At 43.5% G+C, this 26246-nt stretch overlaps 1 protein-coding gene across 1 annotated transcript in view; it reads right to left on the bottom strand.

Moving 5' to 3' along the window:
* Positions 1–26246, bottom strand: part of LOC140718342 (arf-GAP with coiled-coil, ANK repeat and PH domain-containing protein 3-like) — a 339421-nt gene that overhangs the window by 129045 nt on the left and 184130 nt on the right. The window contains exons 3-4 of the mRNA XM_073031931.1: positions 18043–18162; positions 17082–17135 (exon numbers count right to left, since the gene is read on the bottom strand). Of these exons, the coding sequence (XP_072888032.1) occupies positions 17082–17135; positions 18043–18162 (174 nt within the window). The remainder of the gene's footprint in view (positions 1–17081; positions 17136–18042; positions 18163–26246) is intronic.

The following is a 26246-nucleotide window of genomic DNA, read 5'->3' as shown; positions in this document are numbered from 1 at the left end:
TGCTTTCTTCTCACAGCTGCTATCAAAAAGAAGGTACAGGAGCTTCAGGGCTCACACCACCAGGTTCAGGAACAATTAGTACCCTTCAACCATCGTGTTCATGAACCAGAGGAGATCATTTCACTCAACTTCACTCGCCCCATCACTAAACTGTTCTCACGACTTGTGGACTCACTTTCAAGGGCTCTTCATCTCATATTCTTGATATTTATTTCTTATTTATTTATTAATTATTATTTTTTAGTTTTTCTATTTGCACATTGGTTGCTTGTCTGTCCTGTTGGGTGCAGTCTTTCATTGATTCGATTATGGCTCTTGGATTTACTGAGAATGCCCGCAGGAGAACAAACCTCTGGGTTGCACGTGGTGCCATACATGTGCTTTGATAATAAATTTATGTCGAACTTCGAACTGTGTTCCCAGGGCACTGAAAGGCTGGTTATCTTGTCGTGACTAACCCGCCTCCTGGTATCACAGAGCCTTTCTGTATTCTGTGAGGCCGCAAGCAGGCCGGTGGCGGAACACTCACTCAGTACCTGGGTAGGTGCAGCCACAACAACAAGCCTGATAGTGTCAAGGGCAATGCAGTCTCCATCACTCTGGGTATCCACTCCCCCCACCACTACCGCACCCAGTCTCCAGCGTGCACCATTTACAAAAGGCACTGCAGCAGCATGCCAGGCATTCTTTTACAGCAGCGTGCAAACCTGTCGTGCCTGCTATCCAAAGAGGAAAGGACTTGAAAGGACTTAGCTAAGTCCCTGTCTGATGCACCATCAATAACTCTCTGAGACGTGAGGCGAGATATAGGCTTTTATTGACTGGAAGAAAGAACAAGCAGCAAGTGACCACCACACTACATCCTGGCGACTGAGGCCAGGGCTCAGGCTCCAATCGCCTTTATACTGGGGTCTGTTGGAGGAGCCACAGGAGCAGTCAGCGGGGGGTGGGGGGGGGAGCGTGGCCAGACAGGTATATGTAGTTCACCACACTGTCTGCAGATCCCTCCAAGGCGAAGACTGTTGTCTCTTCATTGCTACTGGAGCTGCCTACGACCCAGTAAGACCAGAATGCATTCATCACAAGGTTGAAGATGAAAGCAAACCAGCACCTTAGGCAATTGCTGTTGGGCGTTGAATGCAGGCTTTGCCAGCCACACCAGAGCCCCATGAGTGGTTCTGCACCCGATACTGGGGCTCTATGGGTTAAGCAAACAGTTGTAAACCAGTGATTCACATATTGGTGGGATCTGTGCAGATGAGGGCATCGCACAATTCAGCCAACAGAACAATGAAAGGGACCAGCAGTAAACATACCAAATTAATTTGATACAGGGATGCAGCGAGCCACAGGGCCTCTGAGCAAGTTTCCAAGTGCCCGCAGAGATAAAAGAAACAATTCACCCGCTTACAGTGCAACGCTGCTGCCAAAATTCCAACAGACCGCCAGTGTTTGAGTCAGAATTCTCATCGGGCAAGCTAATCCTACACTGCATCCAGTCACTTCAACCGCCACCGCTTTCCGACGAACCCACCTGAATTAACAGCACTGAAGAGCTGTGTTCAAGTAAACAGATTTACTGGGCTGAACCTTGCTGATAGAATTCAGCTCCGTGAGTCCAGCATGTGCCAAGTGCCTGATGCCAACACGTCCTCCATTTCACATCAGATTCAGATTAATTTTATTTATCAAAAATGTGCATGAAAACATACAGTGAAATGCGTTGTTTACGTTAACAACCAACGAAACTTAAGGACGTGCTGGGGGCAGTCCACAAGCATCACTGCACATCCTGGCGCCAGTATAGCACGCCCACAATGTTTGGCAGAACAACCCAAAACACAACAAGCATCAAAGCAACAACAGCAAAAACAATCCCTGTTCCTCCCTCCTACCCACGCACTTGCACATATACAGTCATCCAACCTCATGGATTCGCAACTTGCAGACACTGGGTTTCTATTTCCCCAGTCGATTCACATACTCAACGCTCCAGCAATTGGGCCTTAATATCTGGACTTGGAATTAATCTTCAGGCTTCGTTCGGCACTGACCCCAGGAATCACCAATGACAATAACTGAGGACCCCAAACTCCAAGTAACCAGCACCATAAACACCTTTTGGTTTTTACATTATGTTTTGTAACCCGTTCGTTTTTGGTGTGGGGGTTTGGGGGTCGATGTTCTTGTTACGTTTTTATTACTGGTTGGTGCAGGGGTGGGGGTTTGGGGGTCGATGTTCTTGTTACGTTTTTATTACTGGTTGGTGCAGGGGTGGGGGTTTGGGGGTCGATGTTCTTGTTACGTTTTTATTACTGGTTGGTGCAGGGGTGGGGGTTTGGGGGTCGATGTTCTTGTTACGTTTTTATTACTGGTTGGTGCAGGGGTGGGGATTTGGGGGCCACTGTTCTTGTTGCATTTTGTGCAGTGGGGGCGGCAGTAAATAATTGTGTAGCTGCTCTTATATTTGTGTGTGTGGGGGGGGTGGATTTGCAGTTTCTCTTTGAACAGCTCTGTGGTTTTCTTTGTCTCGTGGCTATCTGGAGAAGAAGAATCTCAGAGATGTGTACCGCATACATACTCTGATAGTAATTGGCCCTTTGAACTTTGAGCTACTGACTCGGTGATGACAAGACCCTGAACACTAGGCGTAAAATTATGGTCACGCCAATTGCATACTTTGGGGCAGGGGTGATAGGTCCTCGTGCTTCATGTCCACATATCTGCTCTCGTCCTGGCTAGTCTGGGCTCAGATGTCCTTTGTTACCTGTCCGTTTCCATGTTACTGGCCTCCATTTTAACTTAGTGCTTGGCTGGCACTTAGCTGTCGGACTCCATTGGAGGGAAGTCTGGTCTTGCTGGGATTCCCCATCAGTGTACTAGGGAATCACCTCCCCAATCCACACCAGGGGCGTGAAGGAGTGAGCCTCTGCACAGTGCCAGCCAAGGTCCACTGCACTTGGCTCTCCTGTGGGGAGTCTTTGGGCTTGGCCATCCCCATCTGCCCAGGGCACTGAGGATGGGTGAATCATAGGCATTGGACCAGGCCAAGAACGGTCTGGCTCTGCCTGTCTCTTCAACCATTGACAACACTTTCATTACTTTATTTTTTTTTAAATTCCCTTTTCATGGTATTAGCCAATTGATGCAATAACATTGCCAGCTCTGGCTTAGTACTATCTGCCTTGTCTTAAAGTCAGGAGATTACGGGATCAAGTCCCAATTCAAAGATTTTAGCACATAATCCAGGCAAACACTTTACCATCACTGAAGGTGACTTTGAGATGAAATACACACTGATATCTCACCTTGTCTCTCAAGTTGACATACAGTACTGGGTAAAAGTCTCCGGCTCATGAATACGTATAGGGTGCCTGTGGCTTTTGCACAGTACAATATTTGTCAGCGTGGAGCGGAGAGCGAGTTTGTAAATCTGGTGGGAGCAAAGGATGTTGGGAATGGCGAGGGCGGAATGCCACAGGAAGGGTGTGGGCCACATAGCAGAGAAGGAGTGCCAGGGTCAGCAGTTTTAGGCACGCCCGGCCCTGAGACACCTGGTGAGGTCATTTCATTCCACACAATCGGTTTATTGATCATTACAGAATGCCACCCTGGTGCTTCCCGTTCCCTCCCCTCTCCATTCCCCTTTTCCTAACCGTGATTTCCCCCTCTACCTGACCCCTTCCCGTTCTCAGTCCACAATAGAGAACCGTATCGGATTCAGGTTTATCAGCACTCACAGATGACATGAAATTTGTTTTTTTTTGCAGCACACAGTACAGTGCAATACATAAAATTACTACAGTATTGTGGAAAGTCTTAGGCACCCTAGCCCGGTCCTGCAAAACATCCCACAGCTTTATTGTACAAAGCGGAGAGGCTTAAGGCCAACTTATACTTCTGCGTCGAACCAGTAGCACTCACATCTATGGTGATGAAATGCTTTAAGAGGTTGGTTATGGCTAGAATCAATTTCTCTCTCAGAAAGGACATGGACTCACAGCAATTTGCCTATTGCCACAATAGGTCTACAGCAGATTCAGTCTCAATGGTTCTCCACGTGGCCTTGGATCACCTGGACAATACAAATACCAATGCCAGGATGCCGTTTATTGACAATAGCTCAGTGTTTAACACCATTATTCCTACAGTCCTGATTGGAAAACTACGGAACCTGGGCCTCTCTACCTCCCTCTGCAAATGGATCCTTGACCTCCTAACCGGAAGACGACAATCTGTGTGGATTGGTGATAATACCTCCACCTCGCTGACAATCAACACTGGCACTCCACAGGGTTGTGTGCTTAGCCCACTGCTCTGCTCTCTAAACACCCACATCCGTGTGGCTGGGCACAGCTCAAATGCCATCTTTAAATTTGCTGATGATACAGCCATTGTTGGCAGAATTTCAGATGGTGACGTAAAGTCGTACAGGAGCCTTTAGGAAAGCTGGGTGAGTGGTGTCGTAGCAACAACCTTGCAGCCTATGTCAGCAAGACTAAAGAGCTGATCGTGGACTTCAGAAAGGGTAAGACAAGGGAACACAAACCAATCCTCATAGAGAGATCAGAAATGGAGGTAATTTCAAGTTTCTGGGTGTCAACATCTCTGAGGACCTAACCTGGACACAACACATCAATGAGGCTATAAAGAAGGCAAGACAGTGGCTATATTTTATTTGGAGTTTGATGAGATTTGGTATGTCAATTAAAACACTCGAAAACTTCTACAAATATACCAGGGAGAGCATTCTGACTGGCTACATCACCGTCTTGATCGTGGGGGGGGGCGGGGGGGGGGTGCACTGCACAAAATCAAAGTAAAGTTGTATTAATCAGCTCCATCACGTGTACCCCAGTCTCCATAGTATCCAAGACATCTGTAAGGAGCGGTGCCTTAGGAAGGCAGCGTCCATCATTAAGGACTCCCACCACCCAGGACATGCCCTCTTCTCATTGTTACCGTCGCGAATGAAGTGCAGAAGCCTGAAGACACACACTCAACAACTCAGGAACAGCTTCTTCCCCTCCGCCATCCGATTTCTGAATGGACATCGAATCCATGAACACCACCTCACTACTTTTTTATTTCTGCTTTTGCACTACTTATTTAATTTAGCTATTTAATAAATATACCTACTGTAATTCACAGTTTTATTATGTATTGCATTGTACTGCTGCTGCAAAGTCAACAAATTTCACGACATATGCTGCCGATATTAAACCTGATTTTGAGACGTCAGAGGTGAGAGTGCGAGGGCCGCACAGTGCTTTATGTGTGTGAAAGCAAGCAGGAGATCTGAATAATGCAGAGACAATAATGCTGCTGGTTTAAATTTAGGGAGGTTTAAATGGTAACTAAAACTCAAGCGGGGTAATATTGAAGTAACTTTATCACTGGAAGTTTAAGTCAGAGTGGTAACGGCACTGTGGCAGCTCACTTTGAGCTTAAGCATGTGAGAGTGCTGAATTAGGCCGCTACATAGCAGCCCAACTCCAGAGCAGCACAGACCGAGCACCTCAGTCACAGGTATGGAGAAGACAGGCCCACACTACCCATCCCACAATGACGACACTGGACAATCCTGGTGTAATACGGGGAAGAAGTTCTTGGAAAACGTTGCTGACTGTTTCCAACTTCAGTCTGCTGAGACGAGAGGCAGCGGTAGACTGGTACCCCCCTGCGTTCCGGCACTCTCCAGTGGATAACTTGAGGCTGTCACCATTGGCCTGCCCACGCCTTGCACACTGCATGGTGACCGGTGGCTTGTGATGTCCCAGGAGATCAGCAGTTTCTGAGATACTTAAACCTCCCTGTCAGGCACCATTAATCATTCTATGGTCAAAATCAGTTAGATCATATTTTAGTCCCCATTCTGATGTCTGGTCTGAACAGCAATGGAACCTCTTGACCATGTCTGCGTGCTTTTATGCACTGAGTTGTTGCCACGTGATTGGCTGATTAAATTTGCATTAATGAGCAGGTGTACAAGCGTATCTGATAACGTGACTGAAGAGTACAGGCTCCTTTCAAATTGAAGAATCTGAGCGTTAGGGGTTTGTTTCTCCACTAGCCAGAACAGGAGCTACAAAAGGCTGCTGCTTGTTCGTACAGCAGGCTAGACTCGGTGGTCAGCTAGCCCGTCGCTGGTTAGTAACATCATCCCTGGTAATATACCAGGTCTGATGATGTAGGCACTGACGTTCAAACATGCCCTGATGCCTCATCTGTTATTAGTGGTAATTTGGAATGAATGCACTATGCGTGGCAGTGACCACAGTTTATACACAAAACTTTGATCTGAATATAAAGTGAGAGCAGAGGTGGATCGTTAAATTACTGAGGAGGATAATCCATTGAGTCTCTGCTGAACATCCAACAGTCCTATCCTCACTTGGGGCAAAATTAGCTGCAGTTTTCCTTATTTATTATTTACTGAGATACAATAATTCCCTTTGAACTGCCCCCCCCACCCCCAATTTAACCCTAGCCTAATCACGGGATAATTTACAACGATCAATTAACCTACTAACCTGCACGTCTTTGGACTCTGGGAGGAAACCCACACATTCCACAAGGAGGACACGTAGACTCCTTAACCCCGAGCTGTAACAGGGTTGTGCCAACTGCTAGCTACTGTGGCTTACATGTAACATTAACATCTTGGGATTAACTACTGGTGATACATGAGGACCACAACGGGACACAATCAGTGACAGTCTATTGATATTATGGTTAATAAGCTCTATTTCATCTCTACATTAAGTAAGACAATGTACTGCAACGCTTCAACAAACGACATTGCCACTCCAACCAAAATAAACGAGAAAATCTAAGTACTATAAAGGTATGCCCTTTCAGCCTAAGAGATATGCTGATACTGTATCACGTCAAATTACTGAATGTCAGCAATTGCTCTGTAGAAGACTGAAGAGTGATATCATTAAAGAACAAATAATCCATGTTGGAAACCTGTTCAAAACATCCAAAATGTTAGAATTGGGACAAGGGAAGATATTGAATGACTGAAAATAACAAAGACAAATGAAAGAGAACTTGATGGAAGTACTGTAACGAGCCAGGAACTAGAAGCTGGTTGACAGAGACCTGTTGTAATGACTACACAATCACTTTAAGATCTTAGACTAAGTTACAAGCTACTTCTTGTAACCTGTGCAGGAATGCAAGGTGGTCTGGGAGAATCTTTGCAAACTGGAACACAGAATCCAAGTGTGGGGAAGCGTTTTCTTTCTTTCCAGCGGAATAGAAGTTGTTATGTTGAAACTGGTGACAAATGTGCAAGTAGATGGGACGTTGCTTTCAAAATGGCTGAAATTTAATCTACCCACCTGACATCAAAATAGGATCTGCTGGTGCAAGTGAGGGGGGGAGGGGGAGGGTCGATGCTTCAGCTGATTGGTTGTGCGTGGGGAGGTGGTGTGGGACTTTGGGGTTCTCATATTACTATCATTCATGTTTTATGGTTTCTTGTCCTGTGGATTTTTCTGTGAAGAGTAAGAATTTCAGGTTGTATACTGTATACATTCTCTGATATTAAGTTGAACTATTTGAATCATTTCAAATGGATCCTCCAAATGTGAAGCAGTAATTATTTCATTAATCTGACAGAAAAGAAGATGGGAACACAGGTACAGGGGCAAACCATTTAGCATTTCAATCCTGATATGCGGCTGGATGAGATCATAGCCGAATGGTAACCTTTAAATCATATCACTTAATACCTTAAAGGAAGTCTCACTCTGAGATATGGCTCTCAAGGCACGTTTAAATCTTAAACACAAGGTGGTCTGTAGATGCAGGAAATCCAAAGCAAAACACACAAAGTGATGGAAGAAGGCAAGAGGCCAGGCAGCATCTATGGATGTGAATAAACAGTCGATGTCTCAGGCCGAGACCCTTTTGCAGGACTGAGAAGGAAGGATTTTATTTTGTTTGAACTGAATTTTGATTCTGTAAGCACATAGAAACATAGAAAACCTACAGCACAATACAGGCCCTTCGGCCCACAAAGCTGTGCTGAACATGTCCTTACCTTAGAAATTACTAGACTTACACATAGCCCTCTATTTTTCCAAGCTCCATGTACCTATCCAAAAGTCTTTTAAAAGACCCTATCGTATCCGCCTCATAGTTACTATATTTTCACGTACGTTTCAGAGGTGTCATTTCAAGGCCCTAAGCTTTGATTTTATGACAGGTGGGGGGGGGGGGGGGAGGAGGAGATATCAGGGACCTGTTTTGACCCCAGGGAACATCCCTGAATCAGATTTGGTTAAAGATACCAAACGAGGTCTCACAATGCAATCACTCCAAGGATTAAGAACTTGCTGTTTCAGGGGTGGAATCAGAGGCGTTAACACTTCCATTCCATTAAACAGAAGCATATTTTTGCTTGGCGAATCAAACTACAGCTCACCTCTGTGCTAAACCGCGGCTATGCCTTCTCTTATAGGTGGCTCTGAAGGGCAACGTGTCATGGCTTAGAGAAAGGCAGAATATTGTCCCTGAGCCTGTGTTTAATTTACAGCACATCTCTCTATGACTTGCTTGGGAACATTAAGAGCCATCATCATGTTCTGATCCAAAAAAGAAACAAAATAGCATAAATAAGAATGAAAAACACAATACAGAAAAAAACGACTCTAAAATAACCACTATCCTTTATCAATCGCATTCTGCAAATTCTCCTCTTCTTACCTGCCCATCATCTCTCTCCGATGCTCCTCCCCTTCCCTTAGCTCCATGGTCTTCTATCAGATTCCCCCTTTCTCCAGCCCTGTATCTCTTTCACCAATCAGCTTCCCAGCTCTTTACTTCACCCCTCCCCCTCCCAGTTTCACCTGTCACCTCCCACCTTGTACTTCTTCCTCCCTTCCCCCCACCTCCTTATTCTGACTTCTCCCCTTCCTTTCCAGTCCTGGTCTCGGCCCGAAATGTCGACCGACTGTTCACTCTTTCCCATAGATGCTGCCTGACCTGCTGAGTGCCTCCAGCATTGTGTGTGTGTGTGTGTGTGTGTGTGTGTGTGTGTGTGTGTGTGTGTGTGTGTGTGTGTGTGTGTGTGTGTGTGTGTGTGTGTGTGTGTGTGTGTGTGTGTGTGTGTGTGTGTGTGTGTGTGTGTGTGTGTTGCTTTGCATTTCCAGCATCTGCAGATTTGTGACATTCTGCAAATTGTTCTGTTTGTGCAGAGTTGGAATATTTAGCGGTACAGCTGAGCTCTTGTTTACATGCGAGGGATGTGCTAAGTTAAATGTTTATTCAGAGGAACAAAGGGATGTGTAAATTATGCAGCTACCAAATTGAAGTGTAAGACTCCAGCAGGTAATCATCATTATCACTATGTGCTGTGTCGCATGATGTAAACGATCACTGTCTTCCATGCATCTTCAATCTGAGAAGTTTTAATAAACTCTTTAAACCTTTTGCCTGTCCATCTCTTGATGTGACTCATTAATGTTATACACTGTCGACAGCAACTTTTTCTTCCAACGATTTTTTTCCATCCCTGAAAGATGTTTGAGCTTCTCTTTCCTCAGTATGTCCCAGAAATTCCAGCTGTCGTGTGCTGATTGATGATATCAGCTCTCTTCTTATTCCAGCTTTTCACAACACTCCCTCCTTCGTTAACCTGTCCTTCCACGATATTTTCATCGTTATTCTCCAAAACCACATTTCTGCAGCTTCGAGTCTTCCCTCACTTTGTTCTGACATATGATTCGCTTCCGTGCGTTAGTGTGGAATGAACGTAGCTCTGCAGGACTCTGAGCAGGTGACAAATGAAAGAAAATCTCCACCTGTTTGTGACTTTAAAATGCTCCTTTTGCATCTCTGAAGAACCTATGGAAACAACTTCTGTCATCCTTCATGGGGCATTGAGAAGATCCTGTTATTAAATCCATGGCCAGAGACAGATTAAGATCTCTGGTGTTAATCATGTTGTAAAGCAATCAGATAAAGGAAGGGTCAGGCTCTAATGGGATCCCCCCACCAACATCCCCAAACACTCAGTATCTATTTTTCACAGGAGCGCTGCGTATGCAGGGCCCTTAGTATTATTAAGGAACCCAACCATCCATCCAGCACCCTCTTTGACCTTCTTCCATCAGGCAGGAGACTCCGATGCGTAAAAACAAGAACGGTTAGAATGGGAAACAGTCCTAAAGTGTCACTAGTTAATCTGTTCCATACCTTACAATATTTAATTTATGCACTTCAGTTCATCAGTATGCATAATTCACCTGTAGGTTTATCCTTACCTTCATAAGTTATTGTGTGTTATGCGTACTACTCTGCTTTGTATCCTGCTTTGGAGCAACATTGTCTCTTTCCTACATACATTATATGATTATATACATGTATATAGTTAAATAACAATAAACTTGATCTCATGTATGAACTCTGGTAATCTACAGGAACGATATGACTGAGGACTTGATCTCAGACGTCAGCAATGTAGAGGATAGAAAGCAGAACATCAATAAAAACCTTAACAAACCATTCAGCTGATTAGTGCATTTCCAAAAGAGCTATGTTTTCGTTTAGCTACTGCCTATGTACTTCTCTCCTAAAGAACAAACTTGTGTTATTGCAAGGGCCCCTGAGCACTTCTCCAATGTTTCACCTGGATGGCCATTCTTTCTGAGCATAGGATGCTAGTATTTAGGAGGTCTGGTGCAGCCAGTGATTCTGGTCACATCTGAACTCCTGTTCAGAATTTAAACAGGAAGCAGTTGTTTTTTTTAATCCTCGGACCACAGAATGTTTGACATTCCCAAAATAATGCAGCAAACTCTGGTTGGTTACACAATACCTTCAAAGAGCTTCAGTAAATAGGAAAGAAACATGTTCAAAGTTACTTTATTGTCGAAGTATGTACAGCATATGTTATCATATGCAACCTTACAATTCATTGTCTGGCAAGTATTTACAGGAAAATATAACGCAGTACAACTGAATCTATGAAAACCCATTCATAAACAAAGACTGACAGACAACCAATGAGCAAAAGAAGACAAACTGCACAAAAAAGAAACAATACCGAGAACGTGAGTTGTAAAGAGTCCTTGAAAGTGAGTCTGTAGGTCGTAGAGTCATTTCAGAGTTGTGGTAAGCAAAGTAATCATGTCAGTTCAGGAGCCTGATGGTTGAAGGTTTCCTGAAGCTGGAGGTGTGCGACCTAAGGCTGCTGTACCTCCTGCCTGATAGTAGTGGTGAGAAGAGAGCATATTGCTTCAAGGGTATTAATTTGTTCAGTCGTTCCAGGAGAAAAAAATGGGCACAAGATTCCTTGGAGAACTGTGAATCAACACTTCATTGAAAATGATTGCATTCAAATTTGTTTTTTGTTCTGGCGAGAAATTGGTTAAAGTGTGGATAAACACTGTACCAAATCCCACCCATTCCTGGAGTGTTTTACGGGGCCAATTGTGCCTCTGCTTGCAGCATGTTTCTTTTGACCTGGACACACAATCGAGCCTGACTGACTGAAGTTGTGCACTGTTTGATGTCTTCCGGTGGATTTTCAGGACATCCAGCATCAACGCACTGGAAGAAGCTGTGAACTTCTCCTGGTGTCATGCCTAACATTTACTGTCCAGATAAAATGACTAAGAAGTAAATTGCCTGTGAATTATTTCACAGCTATTTGTAATAGGTAGCTCTTTACAGTTTGACTGCCAGTATTCCCACGTTACAAGAGTGACCAAACTTTGGTTTCCAAAACATGTTCAGTCCTTCTGAGACCACGAAAGTCTCTAGGGCCAATTCTTTAGTTTACAAAGCAAATGATGGAAAGATAAATAATGATTTTTGTGTGTGTGTGTGTGTGTGTGTGTGTGTGTGTGTGTGTGTGTGTGTGTGTGTGTGTGTGTGTGTGTGTGTGTGTGTGTGTGTGTGTGTGTGTGTGTGTGTGTGTGTGTGTGTGTGTGTGTGTGTTGTAAACAGAATGGCCCTCTTGCCTGCTGTGTGGGTAGGAGTCTTGAAGAGGGAGAGGGATTAAGAGGTAGCCTCTTCCCATGACAGGTGAACATCAGGGTTTGTCGCGAGCTGCCCCATGTTAAGGAGACATGCTCTTGCTGATCTGGGTAGGATCCCACACCACCCGACTGCCTTGGGTAAAGCACCTGAGCAGCAGGGCCAACTCGCACAAAGGAAAGCCATTTGAGACTTTAAGAGGAAAGACTCAACTGCAATACCAAAACCAGGTCTGGTTTAAAAGTAAGTTTTCACGGTGAACATTACAAATTCAACTTCCCTGTAAAGGTCGGGTTTCATCTTTCTGTTTAAACAGAGTAAGTAATTATATTTATATTTAGACTTGTCATGCAAGCCCAAATTGAAATGTGACCTGTAAGCCGGGCATGGATGAGTTGAATTCCTAAACTCAGCGTTTATTTTGTTATAGTTTTTTTCTCGCCCACTTCCTGCTGCTCCAGGTCCTTCTCTGACACTGCGTGAATGCCTCACTTGTGGCCTCGTTATCAGGTCCTCGGGCTGACGTCACTCTTGGAGGCCCAGTGGCAAATGAAACAGGAAGTCAAACTGCTCCATGTCAATGAATCACGGTGCTCAAGATGTGACACCAATCAGCATTGACTGGGAACTCAGCAGGGCAGGGTCATGTGGCACAGCATTGTTATTTGTCTAGCGATCCAGAGGTCTGACCCAATGATCTGGAGGCACTCGTTCAAATCCCATCAGGGAAACTGGGCATTTTAATTGAAGTTCATTCTGGTTTGTGAAGAAACAACTACCCTCATTGATGGAGATTGTGAAACTGCCTTACGCAGTTTATTAATTACCTGTAAGGAAGGAAATTTGGAGTCCTTACCCAATGCTTATTACTTACTGTGACATATAAGGAGACCTTATATGTTGTGTTATTCTTAAATTGTAACTTACACATGTTTATTCCCGTCCATATTAGCTACCTGACTTGCTGATATCCTTCATCGTTTTGTGTATCCTGCTCAAGATTTCCAGCATCTGTAGAATCTCTTGTGGTTATGTAAGGCAGCCATTCTGCCCATCCTACCTGTTCTGGTTCCCGCCAGTTTCATTTTCCCTCCCACTGTCCATCGGGGACATTTATCAAGAGCGCTGTGCACGTAGGGCCCTTAGTATTATTAAAGATCCCACCCACCCATCCATCCAGCATCCTCTTTGACTTTCTACCATCAGGCAGGAGACTCCGATGCATAAAAGCAGGAACGGTTAGGATGAGAAACAGTTTCTTCTCCCAGACCATTAGGCTTCTGAATTCCCGGCCACATTGCACTCAGAATATCACTAGTTAATCTGTTATGTACCTGACAATATTTAATGTATGCACTTAACTTTGCTTATTTCATCTGTAGATTTTATCCTTACTTTCCAAAGTTTGTGTAACACTTGTGTTATGTTTACCACTGTGCTTTACACACTGGTTCAAAGAAACATCTCATCTGACGATATGCATGTACATAGTCAAATGACAATAAACTTGACTTGACTTCCTGCTTCTCTAATGCCGAAACAACTTATTCTCTTTCACATGCCCAGCAACACCTCCCCACCCCTTCCACTTTAAAGTCCTTTGGCACTAACCTGCACTACAGGGGTAACTGACTTTGTCTGGGTAACTCACCAGCACGTCTTTGGGACGTGGGAGTAAATGGACAAAGCCACCCAGCCATAAGGGGCACATGCTCTACCCACATGGCAAGTGAGGTCAGGTCTGAACCCGGGTTACCGGAGACCGCAGGTAGAACTGCAAACTGATACACCAAAGAGCCGTGTGGCTCCAGACTCTCACCGCGTGATTGACACTTCACCATTCTCTGAAACAGCCTGACAGGGTAGCTCAGTTCAAGGGTTATTATGGTGGGCAATAAACTTGACCATATCCTACAAATGAATATAAAGACACTCTAAAGCTTGCAGTTCTGAAATAAAAAACACATTCGCAGACCGCAGGAGCCTCAGGTCCCTCAACACCAGGTTCAGGAACAGTTATTACACTTCAGCCACCAAGCTCCTGAACCAGCATGGGTAACTTCACTCACCCCAGCACTGAAGGATTCCACACTTCTGGGGCTCACTTTCAAGGACTCTAGAACGTATGTTCTCAGTTTTTTTAAAAAAATCTATCTATCTGTCTTTCTATCTATCTATTTATGTTTTTGCACAGTTTGTCTTCTTTTGCACATGAGTTAATAGTCAGTTTTTATCTGTGTTCAGTTTCTCCCATTGATTCTATTGTACTTCTTCGCTCCACTGTGAATGCCTGCAAGAAAATGAAGCTCAGGGTAGTATATGGTGACACATACTTTAGTCTTCCTAGAGGACCTCAACCTTGTCTTTGGGTTTGGAGGCTTGCATGCCTCAATGACCTGGAGAGCTATGTTGGCTGGAGTCAGGGCTTTATTCTTTACCTCTTGGTAGGGTCACCCATGCCAAACAGGTCAAAGGGCAGAGGCCAGAATAAGAGTGGTCCACTGGTCCTCCAGGCTTGGTGGTTCAGCTAACAACCCTGACCGGTAAAACAAAATTGTTACGGAAACAGCCATGAAGAATCCTTCTACATCTGACTCTGACGCTGACGGTATTCCTGAGTCTCTAACGGGGACTTGCATGACTGACAGTAATGAAAACCGAGAGGAAGCTACAGACATGATTCAGGAAGCCCTGAACACCGCCAGAGATGGAGAACCTTCATTGCTGCCCTAAATGCCAGTGGTGTAAGGGACGGAAAGTAAATATTGCACTTCAATAATAATTTTACTTTGAACTTCGAACTTCATTCAGATGTCGCTCAAGGATTTATATTATTAGAGTCATAGAGAGGGACAGAACAGAAACAAGCCCTTCGTCCCATCTAGTCCATGCTGAAACCATTTAAACTGCCTACTCCCATAAGCCCTCCAAAGCCCTCCATATCCCTACCGTCCACACACCTATCCAAACTTCTCTTAAAAGTTGAAATCAAACTCACATGCACCAATTGTGCTGGCAGCTTCATTCCACACTCTCGTGACCTTCTGAGTGAAGGAGCTTTCCCTCATGTTCCCCTTAAAACATTTCACCTTTCACCCTTAACCCATGACCTCTGGCTATAGTCTCACCCAACCTCAGTGGAAAAAGCCTGCTTGCACTTAACCTATCTATACCCCTCATAATTTTTATACCTCTATCACATTTCCTCTCAAACTTCTACATTCAAAAGAATACAGTTCATACCTACTCAATCTTTCTGTATAACTCAGGCTCTCTGGACCCAGCAACATCCTTATAGATTTTCTCTGTACTCCTTCATCCTTGTTTACATCTTTCCTGCAGGTAGGTGACCATAACTGTGTACAATACTCCAAATTGGGCTTCACCAATACAACTTCAACACAACATCCCATCTCCTGGGATCTTATATTACTTTAAATTACTTCAGGTAATTAATGCTAAATGCCTCTTGTATGGCCCTGGGGAAAATGAGGCAAGTCCACCGCATTGCAGGACATCACCAAGCAAAGAGGGGGAGAGGCTGAGGGCCAATGTAACCAAAACTGAGTTTGGGATTTAGAGGTTCATAAATTGTTGGAGGTACTGCAATGTTATAGAGTCTCAGGGAGAAAAGAGTTAAGAGCAGGGGGAAATGAGGCACAACACAATGAACCTAGAATAAGCTGCTCATTTTAGCTTGAGTCCATCGATGATAAACCATCTTCAACATCAAGGTCATGATATCCACACTCAAAAGTTTCAAACTTTCCTTGCAAAGTCTCAGAGTATCTGTTTACTTCCACGGAATAAAGCCAGACTGCCACCATCTTTCTTGCCACTCAAGGGGCTGCTGTCTGAGGGTGGTTTTCAAAACAGACAGAAGACTCTGGGAACTTTAAAAGATCAGTAAGTGCTGGGAATACCCAGCAAGACCAGTAGCAAACTGATTCCACAAATACTACCTAACCTACGGAACGCTTCCAGCACTTTCTATTTATAGGCCAGCAGAGATTTCTTGTCTGAATTGCTGACAAATCACGTATTTCTCTCTTGTGAACGATATCTCAGGAGCCTCTGAGATGAAAGAGCAATAGTTACGGCTGTCTATAGTTGCTGGTTGGGATGGGGCCAATTCTAATGGAAGTTACCAACATCATATGATGTTTTGATTCCATCACTCAGGCAAGATACTGCGGAAAACAATTTTCACTGGATTAAAAAATAGCAAAATTGAAGATTCCTTGTAGATTCTTATGACATTGTGGCAATGGGCTTCCAAACACCAGCAAAGCTACAGGAAGAGTACATTAGCTGAGCCTTTGAATATATTAAGTATTACCTGCTGACAGATCCATCACTTCCACAAAGTTTGGGCATCGTGGTAAAACAACACAAAACAACTGAGTGTGCTAAATGGTATCCTCTTCCCACTTAATCTTCACTTAATGTACTGGCACGGGATTCAATTGTGCCAGCCATGACCTGAGGTAAAATTCTTGGCCCAAGTCCGAAAGTTACCAGTTCAAGCCTTGACTGAAGTGCTTGAGCGCATCAACTAAACTAATGGTATTGGCGGAAGGAGAGTTTGAGTGCTTCAACTGTGTCGGGATCGGTCTGGCAGTATGTTGGAAATGGAGTTTTCTTCTAGATCAGCATCAATGCAGAGTTGGAAAGACAGGGGAATTAAAGTCATACCAAGTTTGAAAGTTGGGGCCATTAATGGTGACGTGTGCAAGTCTCCATCCTTCAGCGAGCCACATTCGGTATTTGAGGAGGAAAATAATTTAATCCATTTGATAAAAGTATGTGACATGTTTTCATAGATGATCCTGGTTGCTGGGAATTTCTTGAGGTTTGGCTGGCTGGACCGATACTTACTGGAAACCTCATGCTGAGCATGCTTTGTGCTTACACTGATCAAACTGGAGTGTTGTTGATGAGTGTTCATAGATCCATACACACAAACCGAGACGGGACACCACACAATTCCACAACACAACCCCAGTGATTTTGAAGTTGCTTTTAACTACAATCCTTTAGACTTACAAATGACAGCAGTCAGAAGATGAAAGAAGCCAACACCTTACCATGTGGTAGTTTATCATTTCCTGTAAGCTCTCTCCGAACTTCTGGAGGCACTCCTAAAGGAACCAAGATAGAAATGTCAGAGATTGAAAATGTTAAATATTAAATACAGCAGATGCTGGAAATCTAAAGCAACACACACAATGTACTGGAGGAACTCAGCAAGACAGGCAACATCTATGGAAGTGAACAAACAGCTGATGTTTCATGCTGAGACTCTTCTTCAGGACTGGAAAGGAAAAGGGAAGATGGCAGAATAAAAATATGAGGGGAGGGGAAGAGGAAGGTGATAGGTGAAGGCACGTGGGTGGGAAAGGTAAAGCGCTGGTGATGAAGGAGTCTGAGAGGAGAGTGGGATATAGGAGAAAGGGAAGGAGGAGGGGCACCAGGGGGAGGTGATAGGCAGCTGAGAAGAGGTAAGAGGCCAGAATGGGGAATGGACGAAGAGGGGAAGGGAATTTCTTTTTTACCAGAAGGAGAAATCGATATTCATGCCATCAGGTTGGAGGCTACCCAGACCTCCATTGTGAGGATGGTCTCATCATGGGACAAGAGGAGGCCATGGACCAACATGTCGGAATGGGAATGGGAATTAAAATGTTGGGCTGTTTCTGGTGGAATGGAGCAGAGGTGCTCGATGGGTCTAGACTCGCATGAGAAAATGACTGCTGGCTTTACCAAAACAATCATTTTGAACAGGTATCAACAGCATTCAACAATGTTCTGTAATCTCATTCTCACTCCTTGATGCCTGTGACTGAGCCCACCATTCAAACTCTGTAACAGCCATCCATCCCACCTTCACCATCAATCGAACCCAGTGCCTCACAGTCCGAATTCCACCTCTGAAGAAGCCCAGTGCCTCCACTGTCCCATCCCTTCATCTGAAGGTCTCACCCATCTCCCCCGTTTCAGGAGCAATACTGGTGAATAACCCGAACGGTTAACAAACTCCTTTCTTACCGATATCATCTCATCTTTTCTGCACTGTTGGGAAAGGTCTCGGATGCCATTGACGAAGTGTTTGTTGGCTGTGGTGTACGCTCTCCCTGCTTCAATCATCCCACTGCACAGCTTCACCAGCTACAGGAGATCACAAAACAAGTGTCACTCATCTGTTTACTGGCAGTCGATGTTGCACAAGAAGGTATCCAATGACACTAACTGTTTATCTTTGTTCACGGTGTTGCTTCTGCATGGATTGGTGATCTTTATTTTACTTTATTGTCACCAAACAACTGATACTAGAGCGTACAATCATCACAGCGATATTTGATTCTGCGCTTCGCGCTCCCTGAAGTACAAATCAAAGTAAATATAATACAAATTTAAATTATAAATCATAATTAGAAAATAGAAAAGGGAAAGCAAGGTAGTGCAAGTCAGGTCCAGATATTTGGATGGTACGACCCAGATCTGGGTCAGGAACCATTCAGCAGTCTTATCACAGTTGGAAAGAAGGTGTTCCCAAATCTGGCCGTACGAATCTTCAAGCTCCTGAACCTTCTCCCAGAGGGAAGAGGGATAAAAAGTGCATTGGCTGGGTGGGTCGTGTCTTTGATTATCCTGGCAGCACTGCTCTGACAACGTGCGGTGTAAAGTGAGTCCAAGGATGGAAGATTGGTTTGTGTGATGTGCTTTCCTCTTCTGGAACAGGATTAAACTCTTCACTTCTCTGGTCACCCTGCACTGGCTATTAATCAGTGCGAGATTTTATGGGTGGTTTCACTCTCTCGGGGAAAGTCTCTCCAAGTTTCCCAGTTCTTATTTGTATTGAAGTGGAACAGGGGCCAAAAGACTTCATTGTAACAATGGCAGTTTGCACTGATGTCACACCTTTAATGTGATAGGATGTCCCCATTACTAAACCTCACCACGAAGTAACACCCAACCACGTCAGTGGATATTAGAACAAATGATCAATAGCTCATCACGGGGGGGGGGGGGGGGCATGTGGGAAAAAAGAGGGAAAACGAGAAGAAATTCCACAGCTTTGAGTCCAGACACCCGAAGGGTCAAAAGGATCAGCATTTGAAGTAGTTTATAGAGGAAAGGAGAGATTTCATTATGGCTACACACACTCAGCCATCAAAATATTCTTAAGTGGAGTGAAGTAAAGAAACCTTTCAAATTGGTCAAGGTCTTGCTGGAACAGTGTTCAAGCTGTTTTTCCAAAGGATGTGGTGGGAGGGCAAATGTTTCCTGATTTTTATCTGGGTGGTCCTGATGGTATCTCACTGGAAGGAACAACCACATGATAAAATTATTACATGTGCTAGGGAAACTCAACCAAATGATAAAGACAAATGCTTTTGCTTCCTAGGATCAACCCATGGGGATGAATAAAGTATCTATCTATCTATCTATCTATCTATCTAACTGCTTGGCCAATGCACCGAGCAAGCACAGCATTAAAACCCAACCTATTATGTGCCAGCCAACTTATTCCCAGGATTTAGGTGAGTTACAGGTGGCCCGGAGCAGGGACAGAAACACCACGTACAGAATGGATCAGATTTATTGAGTTGGATCTCACAGCTGTATATGGTGGCAGCAGATTTGGTACAACAATGGTATTGGAGACTGGAGTGAACTGTGGGAGAACAATTGTTCATCTGGGACTGTAGAGTAACCCTCAGAATGTCCAAAAAGTACAGCTAGCCATGTGGAATTGGAAGACTTTTTTTTACATTAGAGAATGATACAGCACAGTACAAGGGCCTTGGCCCACAATGTTGAGTCAACTTTTTAACCTACTCCAAGATCAATCTAACCTTTCTCTCCCACATAGCAATCCATTTTTCTTTCATCCATGTGTTTATCTAAGCGTCTTTTAAATTTACTTAATGTACCCAATACCTTTACCACCACCCCTGACAGTGTGCTCAACGTAGATATCATTCTGTGTGAAAAAAACCTGTCTTGGACATCTCCTACACTTTTCTCCAATCATTTTAAAAGTATGTCCTCTCATATTACCCATTGTGACTCAGGGAACAAAAGGCGCTGGTTGTCCACCCTTTCTATGCCTCTTATCATCTTAAATATCTCTTTCAAGTCCCCTTTCATCTTCCTTTTGGTAGGATTTCAATGAGCCTGACCCAATGAAGTGCCAAAGGCCATGGGATGGGGGGAGGGCGTGTAATGCACTTTTAGTAATTAAATGAACAGCATAAAACTGAATCATAATGCACTGATAGAAAAGACACGTTTAAATTGCATTTTTCAGAACCTCTGGACATCCCAAAGCAATCTACAGCTGATGGTGTCTTTCTTGAAGTGGAAGGTAGTGAAGTGGAAAGTGGAACGTGATAGCCAAATTGTACAGAGCAAGATCTCATATGGAGGTTAATTGTTGTGTATTTAATATTTGGTGTCAAGATGGTTGTTGTGATGCGTCTAGTGTGGTAGTGTAATGGTTAGTACTTGCCACTCTCACTTTCAGCTTCCACCACTGGCTAGCAGTCTCGCGAAAAGGAGAGTTGAATGTGTAAGTCTCTCCCTGCCAGTACAGTACACAGCCTCTCCAACAGCAAGCCTCGTGTAATGCCTCCTCGCTGGTGACACACTGAAACTGAACTCCTTTCGGACTCAGGCTGAACTACAGAGGACGGGAGGAGGTCTGGCCCCCTGTACACGTAGCACGCAGGCCCACTGGTGCGTGGACACACCCTGGCGCTCGTGAACCAGATCCCCAGCTATGGGTAAATAGCCCCACTGCCTTGTGGGCAGCCTTGGAAGTGATGAAGACTACGGGAGTAAACCCATATTGCAAATCCGGAGTGGAGCCCCTAAGGCGGCTGGACATCATTGAACATCCTTCCGGCAGCTCCTGCAGCCAAGCTGGTGCCAAACGTATTGCTTCATAAGCTTTCCTTTGGACTTCACTGGTGAGGCCGAGAGGGGGACCTTGACAACTGGGCATCTCAGGATCTCCATACCTTCCGCCCATCACCCATTGTCCTTCGAGACAGACAGATGCCAACCACCAACAACCATTTAATATTTCAGTAATATTTGATAATATTGTAAATATATTGTTTGATTAATCATTCTTTGGTGCTTAAATAATTCTTGATGGGTTATATGTAGAAGTACGTGAATGGCATACATTATTACATCACCGCATCATAAGTGCAAGCCTTGCTAAAATAAAAATAAAACTAGAACACACACATTATTCCTGGCTCCATGTTTTTTTTCAATTAGTTTTATGTTTTAGACTTATGAAATATAACAGTGGCTATGAGGAAGTTTTAAACAAACCCGAGATATCCCCCTACCTGTTGAAGCGCAGTGAAATGTTCGAGTTTTTAAAAAAAGCACAGAGAGACGTTTGAGTTTAAAGAAAGCGCAACACGTTTGTTTCTTCACAAAGGGAAGAGAAGGGTGTCAAGTTAACAAATAAAAAGCAGAAATGGCTGGCAGTATTTGAGCAGTCTTCCGAAACAAATGAAATAGCCAATGAAAAGTGAGTACCAGTTTTACTGAGTGCTTTGACTGGAAAAGCATACAGTTTGCATGGAGGCTGAAGGGATTTTTCCATGGTTGAGTTTGAGCCCATGGGCAAAGCCAGTGATCCCAACAGTTAAGAAGAATAGATCTGTCAGGATCTGTGGTGATTTTAAGGTCACCATCAACCTAGCACTGAAAGTAGATCAATACCCTCTGCTGAGGATAGAGGATATCTTTGCAAATCTTTCTGGAGGCAACACTTCAACAAGTAGATTTTGCTGAGGCCTACCTACAGATGGAAATAGAAGAAGAGTCCAATGTGTTTCTCATCATAAGCATGCACAGGGTTTTGGCCCGAAATGTCGTCACTACCTCCTCCCATAGATGCTGTTTGGCCTGCTGAGTTCTGCTAGCATTTTGTGTTTCTACAAAGGTTTATTGGTTTAATAGGTTTATTTTTGGAGTAGCATCTGCACCTGCACCCTGGCAGAAAGCCATGGACCAGGTGATGCAAAGCTGCCCAGGCACTCAGTGTTACCTGGATGACATCATTGTTACTGGTGAGGATGTCAAAGAACATCTCCAAAATCTGGAAACAGCGTTAAAAAAGATTAGAAGATTGTGGGCTCAGAGCACGATGCAACAAGTGTGAATTATTTAAACCAAGCATCACTTCCTGTGGTCACACTATTGACACATAAGGATTATACAAATGTGCTGAGAAAATTCAAGCAGTGGTGAATGCTCCAAGGTCAAAGGACACGTTACAATTCTGGTCCTTTTTAGGATTTGTCAGTTACTGTAACCGGTTCTTGCCAAACCTGGCTACTGTGCTCCACCCCTTGAACTCATGACTACAGATTTGGTAGAAATGACAATGGACAAAGCAATGTGAGGTGGCTTTCTAAACATGTAAAGGAAATGGTGGCGTTGGACACTGTATGCACACATTATGATCCCCATTGTCTAGTGAGGCTTGCTTGTGATGCCTCGTCTTAAGGTACGATTGCAGTTGTGTCACACGTTATGAGTGAGAGAAGTGAATGCCCATAGCCTTTGTACCAAGTTCCCCGACTGCTACTAGAGAAACCTCATGCACGGATTGACAGAGAGGCCTTGAGTCTGGTTTGGAATCTAAAATATTTCAACCAGTACTTGTATGGGAGAGAGTTTACCCTCATTACTGATCATCAACCACTAGGAAGGGTGTTCCGCTAACAGCAACAGCACCAGTGCAGAGACGGGCTCTGTTTCTTGGAGGACACAATTACAGAACTGAATTCAAGAGGACAACTAGACATGGATATCCAGATGGATTGTCCCATTTCCCCTTGGAAAAGGAAATAGCTGAAAAATTTACAAAGCAGACACTCCTCTTGACATATTCTGCCTAATATAAATCAAAGTATTTGATTACAGCAGAGATGATCCAAAGGGAATCCAGAAAAGATTCTGCACTGTCTCAGGTCTACATGGCAACCAAAAATGGCTGGAATGTGCAGCAGAAATCCCAATTCCCCCAATTTAACCTATGCTGGGTTGAACTTGCCCTTGATGGAGGTTGTCTTATGCGGGCACTGAAAAGTATTTGTATCATCCAAGCTGATAGCTAAAGTGTAGGCGGAGCTATGTGCCGGTCACCTAGGCGTGGTCAAAATGTAAGTGTTGGCTCGATGCTTTGTCTGGTGGCCTGGGATAGATCAGCAGATCGAGCAGCTTCTCATGCACTGTGCGGGATGCCAACACTTCACGAAGAATGTTCTCTGGACTAGAACTTCGATCCCCTGATTCAGAGAAATTAAGAATGAGAGTAGTTTAAGGAAAGGGAAGAATCGGGAAGCAGGCAGTATCAGCACTGCTGATGTAAAGAATGGTTCAAAGAAATAAGGAAGGACTATAATATAAAGTACTGTATAGAAAAATATTACACTGAATTCTGAAAACGTGTTCTTATGTTCTTAAGTCTATAACTCATACTGTGGTGTAAGAGCTTTTTAAAATTAGAACATAGAAAACCTACAACACAATACAGGTCCTTCAGCTCACAATGCTGTGCCAGACATGTACTTATCTTAGAAATTACCGAGGGTTACCCTAAGCCCTCTATTTTTCTAAGCTCCATGTACCTATCTAGGAATCTCTTAAAAGACCCTATCATATCCACCTCCACCATTGTTGCCGGCAGCCCATTCTACGCACTCACCATTCTCTATGCAAAAAACTTACCCCTGACATTTCCTCTGTACCTGCTTCCAAGCTGTGCCCTCTCGTGCTAGCCATTTCAGCCCTGGGTAAAAGCCTCTGGCTATCCACATGATCAACGCCTCTGATCATCTTATACACCTCTATCATGTCACCTCTCATCCTCCGTCACTCCAAGGAGAAAAGGCCAAGTTCACTCAACCTATTCTCATAAGGCATGTTCCCCAATCCAGGTAACATCCTTGTAAAATTAGCTTTTCTTGTGCCCTACCAGATAGGAAGTGTAGGAGTCTGATGGGGAAGGGACAACACTTAACAAAGGCTTGCCCCTTGAACTAAATGGCTACCTGACGTAGACTCCTGCATAAAGAAAGGCCATTTGACACAAGTCCCATTGGGATGGACATCCTCCAGCAGGAATGCGAGGAAAGGGAAACACTGGAAGATGTTGATTAAATTCAGACTTTTACAGTTTGCTTTACAAAATACTTCTTAAAAATCAACACAAAAATAACAGAGAAGCGAAAGTAATCAACATTATGGTGAAAGGCACACTTGTTGACAATTAGATTGATCACTGGGAAAACCTTAATGACTCCCACTGTGTCCATCATTTACATGGAACATACAATTGAATTTTATCCAAAGCTGTTATTCAAGGTTTAAAAGATCGACAATTTCACATGGAGCTTTTTGAAAAGGAATTCTATTTACTTAAATATAAAATATTATCTTAAATTGAAAAGAGAAAGGCGTTGGATTACAAAGTATTTACTTGAAAACATGGCCTGCGACATACAACGGGTCCACCTTAGAATTGCAAAGTTACAGCAATCTAATTTTATCATCCAGATCAACACAAATGCAAGCAAAGAGAGCCGAGAGACAAAAGCTACAGAAATTCAGCACTAACACACGCAGCAGGCCAGGCAGCATCGATAGGGAGAAGCGCTGTCAACGTTTCGGGCCGAGACCCTTCGTCAGGACTCAGGTTGTTATAAAAACCTGCTGATAAGGGGGGAGCTGTTGTTATAAGAAATTCAGCATTACTATCTCTTACTTCAATCCACTGTTCTTAAACAAAGGCGCAGAACAACTTCGCTCTGTTGTTCCATTACTATAAATTGCTGCCTATTAAGTAGATCTAAAAATAAAATCAGAAAATGTTGGAAATAATTTAACACGCTGGGTTGCATGAATGGAAAGAGAAACAAAGTTAATGTCTCATAAAGTCATGGAGTACAGAAACAGGCCCTTTAGTCCATCTAGTCTGAGCCAAACTATTATTCTGCTTCATCCCATCAGCAAGCACCTGGACCATAGCCCTCTATACCCCGTCTATCCATGTACTAATCCAAACTTTTCTTAAATATTACCAATGAACCTACATCCACTACTTCCGCGGGCAGCTTGGTCTATGCTTGCATCATCTTTTGAGTGAAGAAGTTCTTGTTCACTTAAATGTTTCACTTTTCATCCTTAACCTACAACTTCTCGTTCTGGTCTCACCCAACCTCAGTGGAAAAAGCCTGCTTGCATTTGCTCTATCTATGCCGGTTATAATTTTGTACACCTCTATCAAATCTACCCTCAGTCTCCTACATTTCAGGGAAAAAAAATCCTGACCTGTACAACCTTTCCCTGTAACTAAAGTCCTGGCAACATCCATGTAAATTTTCTCTCGTCTTCCAATCTTACTGATATTTTTCCTGTAGGTAGGTGACCAGAACTGTAAACAATACTCCAAATGTGGCCTCAAAAACGTCTTGTACAACTTCAACATAACGTCCCAACTCCTGTACTCAATACTCTGATTTATGAAGGCCAATGTGGCAAAAGCTCTCTTTATGACCTTATCTACTTGAGATGCCATTTTCAAGGAATTGTGGATCAGTATTCCCAGATTCCTTTGTCCCAGTCAACAGAAGATGCAGCCTAACCAGATTTCTTGCAACAAATCCATTTCTATTCTACACCTCTGGTTTTATGCTTAATAAATGCTTACAATATCCAGATCGTTTCCAGATATTTGTTCTTTTAAGTTTATAATGATAAAGGTCACTTTCATTTCATTATCAAGTCAACATAACACAAAAATAAAATTTTCTGCAGAGAAACCACAGACAAAATAACAGTTTATACATCACTAAATAAACAATTGTGCAAACACAAAGCACATATATAAATTTAAACACATAAACCACAGAATAAAGTACACATAACTGATATATAAATAGCTTAATATATATAGTATACCCCAAACAGCTGTACACATGCAGTACATATGTATTTTTGTATACACACAGAAAATAATCACATTAACATATGGATCCAAAATATACAAATGATTGCACACACACAAAATATATAGATTACACACCATATATAAACATAAAAACCTTTACACCTATAAAACTAATGGAGTATGCACACTAATGTTATACACATGTATATGATTATATATATCACATAGATAATTGTATGTACTATAAGAACCTCTACATATGTAT

Source organism: Hemitrygon akajei, chromosome 29 (assembly GCF_048418815.1).
Source record: "Hemitrygon akajei chromosome 29, sHemAka1.3, whole genome shotgun sequence".
Taxonomy (NCBI): Eukaryota; Metazoa; Chordata; class Chondrichthyes; order Myliobatiformes; family Dasyatidae; genus Hemitrygon; species Hemitrygon akajei.
The sequence above is the reverse complement of the archived record's forward strand: the minus strand, read 5'-3'. Positions and strand labels throughout refer to the sequence as shown.